General features: G+C 36.1%; 1 protein-coding gene across 1 annotated transcript; it reads left to right on the plus strand.

The window, feature by feature from the left end:
* Positions 1–8,969: 8,969 nt before the first annotated feature.
* Positions 8,970–9,902, plus strand: LOC126936157 (olfactory receptor 5W2). The gene has a single exon (XM_050758611.1). The coding sequence runs from the start codon at positions 8,970–8,972 to the stop codon at positions 9,900–9,902; it is 933 nt and encodes a 310-aa protein (XP_050614568.1).
* The last annotated feature ends 716 nt before the right edge of the window (positions 9,903–10,618 follow it).

Raw genomic sequence — 10,618 nt, forward strand, 5'->3', positions numbered from 1 at the left:
CACATCAACAACATGGAGGAATCTCACACACATAATGTTGGGTGAAAGAAGCCAGACTAAAAACAGTGTAAAAACTGATTTTATGACTACAAACCTCAAAAAACATGCAAGATTACCCAACATATGGACATCAATTCATAATGCATGCAGAGACAATTTATGAGATGCTACTAATTTTGTTTTTTATTGGCCTGGTTCTGGGTGCTGAAATATTTTCCTTTCTAGAAATGTACTTGGTGTGTATTTTCTAAATAATGACTTTCTATCCATATGTTATTTCCTAAAAAGCTTTGCCAAAACAAAGTATATTCCCTATGAGATTATTTTACTGCAGGATATATTTTTAATTTCCCAGTTTTATGTATATCCTAAGTGTTCAAAATATGTTTCTAAAATTAATGCGGTGCCCAAATTTCATAGAATATCTTAATAAATGATTAATATTTATTCCCCTAAAAGTTCTGTCTTGCTTGTAAAACAACAGTGTCTTTGTCAGCTCACTGTAGCAGGGAAACTTAATGTACTTTGGTCTCAGTATCATATAATGAACTTTGTTTCATAACACTCCATGCTTTAGGGCCTGACAACTGTTTTCCAAAGAAGGTGGTTTCTAGGAAGACAATTGCTACCATGGTAATAGAAGTTACCCCAGAAGCCTGAAATAGAGATGCTTTTTTTCCTCACTTACTTGGGTCTGATATATAAGGTTTCTCCTAGAGACAGTTTTTTTTCAGTTATGTGAAAATATTATTCTGAATGAAAACACAAATCCTGTGGGACTTCAATAAAGTTATCCAACTTGTGATATTAATGTAGCTACATTAATTAGGGCTTGCAGGCCATAAATTGCATGGTCATTTCTAAATCAGGGTGAGGGATTGGTGGGGAAGAGAGTCCACATGGCCTGGAGAAGCCGTTGTATATAAGAAGCTAAAGCTGGGTCTTGACTAAACAAAATTAACCTGCGAGAATTTAGCAGCCCTGAAGACAGGGAAGCATCTGGGGGAAAAAATGAGATTGTAAAGGAATCAGAAGAATGTGACCAAGGGCAACTCTGCCATCTCCAAACACACACTAGAAAAGTAAACAATGTTTGTAAAGCTCTTGGGTAATACAAATGCATCTGCTTCTTGAGGTTTAACTGTTAGGACAATTTCTAGCAACCTCTTGGGTTGTTTGAGTTTGCCTCAGCAGTATCTCCCTCGGGAGTATATTTGTTATTATAGTATTGGTATCATCACACAAGAAATGACAATGCAATATTAAACAACAACAGCAAAAAACTTTTAAGATCATCACTAAGCATTCCTTTTCCCAAAGTTAAAAATGTACTAATGTACTGATTTTAGACGAATGGGTGTTTTAGCTTTATAGAAAGCAAGGGAGGACAACAACAATAAACAAATGAAAAACACAGAAAACAGCTGCGCGCGATGGCTCACATCCCAGCACTTTGGGAGGTGGAGGCGGGTGGATCATGAGGTCGGGAGTTCTACACCAGCCTGGCCAACATAGTGAAACCCTGTCTCTACTAAAAACACAAAAATTAGCTGGGCATGGTGGCACGTGCCTGTAGTCCCAGCTACTCAGGAGGCTGAGACAGAAAAATTACTTGAACCTGGGAGACGGAGGTTGCAGTGAGCCGAGATCATGCCACTGTACTCCCACCTGACGACAGAGCAAGACTCTGTCTCAAAAAAAAAAAAAAAAAAAAAAAAGAAAGGAAAAAACAGAAAACCTACCCACCACTCCATCCACACACACATGAAGAAACCCCTGTGTTTTTATTAATTCCCAGGTGAAGTTTCAGAAAAAGTAAAAAATTCCATGGAGTACTTGAGTGCATAACTGGTACATGCCTAATACATCTTAACTATTTTTGCCCTCACATTTTGCATTTACTGGCTTAATTTCAAATAAATTAACTGATTAAGATTCAGAATGTACCCCTGCTGTGCGTGATTATCATATATTATATTGAAATGTCAATCAGCAGTAGCTATTAAATGAACATAGCAATTTTCGCTTATTAGTGTATCACCATGATTCATGTATTTTAAAATATCACTGAGAACATGGCTAATACAGAGGACATCCCCAAGACTGCCTTTCATTTCAATTATAGGTAACGACCTCCATAGAGAACCAGGCATACAATAAAATGTAAGCAGTAATTTCCGAGTTGGTCAAAATCTTTTAGATTGTTTTAAATCTCTTACTCTCTCTGTCGATATAGTATATACATATATGGGCATATTTTACACATATGTGCATATATTTAACATATGAATATCTATGTAAAATGTCCTCTTTTTATAAAGATAACCATTATTGTTAAATATGTTTTCATAGGAACAGAGATTTAAATGACTTTAGGACAAGACTTTGAGGACCTGTGTATTGATCACTAGATCATTATTCAAATGTTATTCTTGTTTTCTCTTCATCTACCTACAACTCTATTTTTCTTATATACTCACAGAACACGGAGGTACATGTATGGTATTGTATATGATGTAATTGGTTTCAGTCAGAGATAACTGTGGAACATAGAATTCAATTTGTCTCACAAGGTCCACTAACTCTTTAATCAAGAACAGGCATATTTCAGAAGTATACAAAAGAAATAATGACAAACGAAAATAATAGATCAATATTACAGCTTCTGAGAAATAGGATGAAGAACATTTAAGACAAAACAATGTCTGAAGTATGAAAGTTAACTGTGAACATTTAAATATTTTATCAACTGCCTTTATGTCATAGGATACCTAGGGTGTTATTCACCAGCCAGAGACCTCTGTTGCCAGTGGCACCTTTGCCCAAGTCGAGTTTTGCTTGGGCTTGCTGGGCTCCCTCCACTGCCTTGGCCTGGCAGGCTGTACTCGGCTCACACTACCAGCCCAGATCCCATGCCTACCATGGGTGAGCCAGGCTGGAGTGGCAATGGATGAGTGAGCATACAAGCATGGAGTCTGGCCACCACACACTGCCAGGCATGTCAGCTGCTGCAGCAGGATGGGCAGCTCCAGGTGCCGGATCCGTGCAAGCCTGTCGCTGATTCAGATGTACCACAAGCAGCCTCCACTGTGGGCACCCATGTCTGGATGAGGGGAACATGGTACCACCCAGAAGCTTGAAGACACTGGAAACCGAAGAAGCCCCAAAGAAGGTGTCACAGCCCTGACTCGGGCAGCCCTTAGGTCTGGACTTCCTGAAGGGTCACAGCTCTTCTCTCCTTCTTGTCACTCACAATGTGGAGAGTAGTTGGGGGGCCACACTGAACACATTTTGGCCCTATTTGTGTTACAGCTCTTTCAGTCCCGCCACATGGCAGGTTCCAAGTTCTTGTCCCACCTCCGGGAAGAATGAGGTATGCAGACAATTGGAGGGTTAGCAAGGTGAAGAGGTGCTTTATTGAGCTACAGTACAGCTCTCAGGAGACTCTCAGGAGAGTCAGCTACCCAGAGTTGGTAGCTCCTATCCACAGGCAGGTCATCCCCAAGAGTGTACAACTCTTAGAAGAGAGGAGACCTACAGTGGGTAGCTCCTCTCTGAAGGCAGGTTGTCTTATTGTCTGCCTAAGTTTGGCTGAGTCTGGGGTTTTATGGGCTTCAGAGGGGAGGAAGTGTATGCTGATTGGTTCACGGGTGGCCATGGGCAGGCCTAGGAAAAGCACCATAAGTTTTCACTCTGGTTGGTGGGACTGGCCACCTGGCCCCCAGTCTTCAGACTGTCCCTGGCTTGATGGTGGAGTTTCACCAGAGACCCACCCCTTTGAACCCAGGAGCCTGTCTGAATCAATAAGTAAAGAAATAAGGAAAAAAGTTAACTTTGATTGAAAGCTTATCATAAGGCAAAAAGAAATAATTGATTGTCTAGTGTGTATCTCAAATATATGTTTTGTATCTTATAATTCAGTGCATATGTGGTTGTGGATGCTAAAGGTAATGGCATATTAAAGACAAGTATAAATTATTTCAAAAATAATTAAAGAGTACTTATCTAGATTATTATAAGATACTTAATAACTTTCACGATTCTTCTCTAGTTTTCTGACGATCAAAGTACTGCAAGTGGCTTCCATAGTAAATAGGGACGTGGATATGCGTTTGAAGGACCATATGAATATCACAAACACTCAAATGTTTTCTGCAGTTACACAAGTTGAAAATCATTCAACATCTAAGGCTAGCTAGGTGCCCTTGTAAAAGGCTTTTGAGTGAAAGCACTTTAGATTTCCTGTAAATCCCAAGTTGAGCAATGATACTCTGCTCTCTAGGATGACATTCTTTCTGAGATTCGGAGACATAGCATGGGGAAGTATAACAGTAGAAAAGTCAATGAGGTTGCTTCCTTTGGTCTTTATATCTCCTCAGTTAATACATGCTCTTTTGGAAATTTTACCTATACACTAGATATCTCTGGAACAGCATCATGACAGGAATGTGTTTGAATTAGAATAAAGTCCAAGAAAAGTTGGATGTCAATCTCCAATACGCAGCAATAAGAATGAATGTACTACAATTGTATGAAACAAATTGGATGTATTTCTCCAATATGCAACAATAAGAATGAATGTACTACAACAGTATGAAACAAATTGGATGTATTGCACAAATATGTCATTGAGTAAAACAGTACACACAGCAGGCATCCATTTATATATGGTTCAAAAAATATGAAAGTAATTTACTGTTTTAAACATCAAGAAAGTAATTACTCCTTGAGGGTCGGAGGGTAATAACTTAGGAGGGATAATGTAGAAGACTTTGGGAGATTCTGGTAATATTTTCTTTCTTTCTTTCTTTCTTTTTCTTTCTTTCTTTCTTTCTTTCTTTCTTTCTTTCTTTCTTTCTTTCTTTCTTTCTTTCTTTCTTCTTGTCTGGGTCCTGGTTACAGGAGTATTTTTTTTGAAAATTCATCTAGTTGTATACTTATCATTATAATCTGTATGTACGTTACACATCAAAAGATTTTCTAAAAGCAAAATCTGTTCACCATTAGACTGTAGAAATTTTAGAATATTATTACTATAAATTTGTATTACTAGTAATGCCTTGTATTCAATAGAGTTCAGCATATTTTTGTGAAAAAGTTGTGTGACTGTCATAAAATAGTTCAGTAAATATTCATTTTTTATTAAGATTTCTCTTTTTTAAAATAAAACAAAAATGTTTTATTCAACCTTTAAGAACTTTTATTATTGTTTCCTGCAAAAGGGAAGCTAAGAGAGCCTGATTCTTCTTGGGACAGTACCACGCACTAAACTTATTCATAATGGTTTATGACTTAGGGACAAACAACTATGTTTTTCTGAAGGAAGAAGATTATAAGCAGACTGTTACCTACAGGGTATTATGTTCAGTGGCACTAGTGACACCAGGCAACAGATTTAGATATAGGTATTTTTCCTCAGTTACTTACCTCTGATGTAAATTCCAACTAAATTATTTTCTTCCATAATTTAAGAAAGTGTTTTCAATTAAATACCAATAACTTTATCCAACTTTTTATAATAATGTGGCCACTTAGATTCAGGTTTTAATGAAAAGGGTTGAAGAGAATTTAGCCTACATGGCCAGGGACAGTCGAGTTTAGGAAGCTAATTTAGGTCTTACCTAAGTGAAGTATAACCTAAAGAGTTTTGTCATTCCTGTTATCAGGTAATCACATGATATGAAAATGAGTTTGAATCAAGTTAAATTCCCATTTCCTTTAAATATGGACTAGAGAAGTAGATGATGGTAGTAAAGCTCTTGGGCAACACAAATGCATCAATGTTCTTAGTGTATTGGGTGGAAAATTATTACAGTTGATTTGTTGGACTTTAACAACATCTCCAACAGCCGTAAATTTAGTATATTTGTAACAGCACCATCTCCCAAACAATGACAATAAAGCATAAAAAGCCATTGAAATTTAACACTAAAAAGTACTTTTTCCTCAATCAAGAATATTTTAATAATTTAGCCAGGTATAGGCTAGCTTTATAGGAATTCTGAGAAAAGGCTATGCCCCTGTCTACTCCCTGCTAAGGTTTGGGAAGACACAGGAATCACTTGGAGTATTTATATGGATAAACTGGCTAATGTCTATCACTTACTATATTAGTTTTGTACATACACATTTTTCTTTCACTTTTTTGTAGTAAAAAATAGATTAACTTCCTTAAGATAGAATGTCAGTGGGAATACATTTTTGTACCGTAAAGTTAACAGTAGACTTTAAAGAACACATAGAAATCTGTACTTCTAAGTATCTAGTAATGAATCACACGTTATAAAACATCACTCAGAACATGGCCAGTACAGAGAAATTTTTTTTTCATTACACTGTAGGGAGAAACACATTGAGAGCAGGTGCTTGGAGAAAGAAAATATCATGACTGTGAGACTCCAGAAGTTTACTCTTTACTTCTGAATTTCACTTTTGGTATCTATATAATGAAGTTGTTAGAGATGGAAACATAAGATAATATTTGAAATGTATGATAACATATATGGAGATATAGTAATTAATATAAGGAAAACACATGGGATGTGATACACAGTCCATTGTAGAATGTATTTAAATTCATATCTTTTCCTCCACAAGCCCAGAGCTGAATGAAGAGGTGCTTTAAAAGCACGTTTTTAGAAGAGAGAGACAATTTTATGGTCAGAACAATGTGGATGCAGGATTTAGCTCTCTGTCCCATGAAGTTAAAGGCTAAAATGTTAGACTAAAGTAGTGAGGGAAAGGAGAGCAATACATAGTAGCCGTAGGGGAGTGAATAGGGTAGACACAAAATTAACACTTTGAGTAACTTCCAAGTATCAAAGGACTGCCATGAATAATAGTACATAAAAGTTATTGTGAAAATAAATAGAACTTAGCTTTTGTCTTAAAAAGCGTGACCTCAACACCCTTTTTCTTTTGAAGAATCATCTTTGTACATATCAACTATATTAGGAGAAACAGACCTGAAAGGTTGTTTATGTTTTTTCTTGGTTGAACATTACCAGCCTAACAACTGGAAAATATTTAACATCACACAATCATATTTAAAAGCACACGTTACTCACACAAATCTCTGTACTAGGAATTGTGGGAATGTAGAGAGACACTTAGGCCAACAGACAAATAAAATATAAATTAAGAAAAAGTGTGTTCAAGGTGACGGATGATGTACATTCATAAAATAATTGAAATGAGGGTAGTTGTCAATGTAGTTGGGAAAAAGTAATTAGATAATTATTAATTAAAAAAGCAGCATGTTAGATTATCATATTTCTAAATGGGAAGTGAAGGAGACTTTGAGAAGTGAAAGAAACAGGATGAACAATGAAAAGGATACACAAACCATTAAGTCGAAAATCTATTCAAGTTTCATTGGATGTCTTATTTCATGATAACCATGAAGCATACTGTTAAACGAATTCTGATGAATTTCTAACACTGGTCAATTTGGTGATAAGGTTGAACAATTAAAAATGGAGCCTTTGCTAAACTAGTTGCAGCATTCACTGGGGAAAATACCGAAGCAAGAATCTGATTAATCATGTTTAAATAACATAAAGGAGTGAAGGCAGAGACTTGAGAGATTTAAGTCCCAACAGTCACCAGGTAATAATAAAATGTGATCTGCCTGTTGTTCACATACCAAAGGTAAAGACAAAGACTTGCTCATCTCAGGTAGGTTTCTGAATGATCAATTTAAAGGACAGAGGAAAAAATTTGGAAAAATGAGAAATCATTTATTAACGAATTTACAAATGGATGATTTTATAGGTGCTTACCTCAGTTAAAGCACCTCTGGAAACTAATGGCCAAACTGATATTTTCTTATTGGATCTGTGTGAATTTGACTGACCTTACTTGTCATTTGTAAGAGGATAATATAGATTTCACCCATTTACATTTTAATCAACATTCATAAGTAAATAATTACTTTAAAAATCACCGTACATGTGATGTTATTGTAGGCGTAAATTTAAGATTGGTTCTAGATTTACTCAAATAATAATAGAGGTAACACATTACAGATACTAATTTATGAAAATTCAAGTTATTATGGTATTTAAGTCTAGAAGAAATAACAATCAGACCCACTCTACATTTCAATTTTCATGTAACAGACACACACAGGCGCGCGCACACACACACACACACACACACACACAAGAATGAATGCACATATAACACAAGCAACAGAAGCCTATATATTTCAGAAACATTTATTGTCCCTCTTCACATTTTGATTTTAATAAAAAAGTCAATTACAAGCAAATGTAAGTAGTCCGTTGTTCACACTTCTTTTACCACTCATATTTGGCTTTTATCCTTTGGAACCAGGTAAGTCATCCAAATGGATTACAAATGCTGTGACAAACCAGTGATGATGAGTAACAGTTAAACATTTTTCCTTTCCAGTAAACACTAAAGACACCACATCAAAAACAGTGCCATAATAATTTTATCTTATTAACTTACACATAATATCACTGTCAGTGATAGAAAAAAAGTATATATTTCTTGAATAATGCAATAAATGTGATCCTTTTTTTGTCAGATAGATGAGATGTTTAGCACTGTATGTTCTGGTCCTTGTTACTCTAACTTTGGTGTTTCTTTCACTTCCTTTTGGATCTGTCCTGATCTTTCAGTTTAATCAAATTGACTGCCTTAGATTGTACAATAGAAGCAAAGATAAATGATGTATTTCAGAAATTGCATATAAATTCAAAGTTGATCAACTTCCTTTGGTAGACACTTTTAGTTTTTTTGTTTTGTTTTGTTTTAATACAGTAATGCCTCTTTGAAAGGGACACTTACCTAGGATACTTTTTGAGGGTAAAAAAGATAATTTACATAAACAAATCTTGTTCTGCTTTACAGATAATTTTTTTGATATCTTGGAAAGTCGAGCCCTAATCTGTCATCCTCATAATGATTTCTGTAGCAGTTTGAAACAAGAACAAGGAAGAATGGACTGGGAAAATTGCTCCTCATTAACTGATTTTTTTCTCCTGGGAATTACCAATAACCCAGAGATGAAAGTGACCCTATTTACTGTATTCTTGGCTGTTTATATCATTAATTTATCAGCAAATCTTGGAATGATAGTTTTAATCAGAATGGATTACCAACTTCACACACCAATGTACTTCTTCCTCAGTCATCTGTCTTTCTGTGATCTCTGCTATTCTACTGCAATTGGGCCCAAGATGCTGGTAGATCTACTTTCCAAGAACAAGTCAATTCCCTTCTATGGCTGTGCTCTGCAATTCTTGGTCTTCTGTATCTTTGCAGATTCTGAGTGTCTACTGCTGGCAGTGATGGCCTTTGATCGGTACAAGGCCATCAGCAATCCCCTGCACTATACAGTCAGCATGTCTAGCAGAGTGTGCTATCTACTATTGACTGGGGTTTATCTGGTGGGAATAGCAGATGCTTTGATACATACGACATTGGCATTCCGCCTATGCTTCTGTGGGTCTAATGAGATTAATCATTTCTTCTGTGATATCCCTCCTCTCTTATTACTCTCTTGCTCAGATACACAGGTCAATGAGTTAGTGTTATTCACTGTCTTTGGTTTTATTGAACTGAGTACCATTTCAGGAGCTCTCATTTCTTATTGTTATATCATCCTATCAGTCTTGGAGATCCACTCTGCTGAGGGGAGGTTCAAAGCTTTCTCTACATGCACTTCCCACTTATTTGCGGTTGCAATTTTCCAGGGAACTCTGCTCTTTATGTATTTCCGGCCAAGTTCTTCCTATTCTCTAGATCAAGATAAAATGACCTCATTGTTTTACACCCTTGTGGTTCCCACGTTGAACCCCCTGATTTATAGCCTGCGGAACAAGGATGTGAAAGAGGCCCTGAAAAAACTGAAAAATAAAATTTTATTTTAAGGAAATACTAAAAATACATGTTTATACACACAAAAATGCATATTCATATTGGTGTTTTCTTCAAATTATATATTATAATATAAAGTTGTCTCAAATACTCTAATTTAATATAATACATATTTTACTAAGCCACAATCTAGCAATTCTTTGGAATTTTCTAAATATGCTATTTTTTTTATGTGTTTTCAATTTAGGTAAGGTAATCTCTATATTTGAAAAATGTTCCAGTCTTTGAGTTAGTGGGGCAAATTTTTATTTGTTTAATATATATTTCAGGCAGTAAATTTTCTTTTTTTCTTTTTTTTTTCTTTGAGATGGAGTCTCACCCTGTCGCCCAGGCTGAAGTACAGTGGTGCAATCTCGGCTCACTGCAACCTCCGCCTCCCTGGTTCAAGTGATTCTTGTGCCTCAGCCTCCTGAGTGGCTGGGATTACAGGTGCCTGCCTCCTGGCCTGGCTAATTTTTCTATTTTCAGTAGAGATGGGGTTTCACCATTTTGACCAGTCTGGTCTCAAAATCTTGACCTCAGGTGATCTACCCATCTTGGTCCCACAAAGTGCTGGGATTATAGGAGTGATAGGCAGTAATTCTTCTAAGAGTTATTGAGTGTTTAGTATATGCCTTTCACACTGCTATGTACTTTGCATTTCATGTTGAATCCACTACTTTCTGTACTAGTGAGTCATAAAATGTAGTGAAAACTGGAAACATTAATT

This window comes from Macaca thibetana, chromosome 14 (genome assembly GCF_024542745.1).
Source record: "Macaca thibetana thibetana isolate TM-01 chromosome 14, ASM2454274v1, whole genome shotgun sequence".
NCBI lineage: Eukaryota > Metazoa > Chordata > Mammalia > Primates > Cercopithecidae > Macaca > Macaca thibetana.

What these genes read in the sequence shown, in the direction of transcription:
- LOC126936157 (XM_050758611.1), top strand. Translation starts at nt 8,970, where the DNA reads ATGGACTGGGAAAATTGCTCCTCATTAACTGATTTTTTTCTCCTGGGA.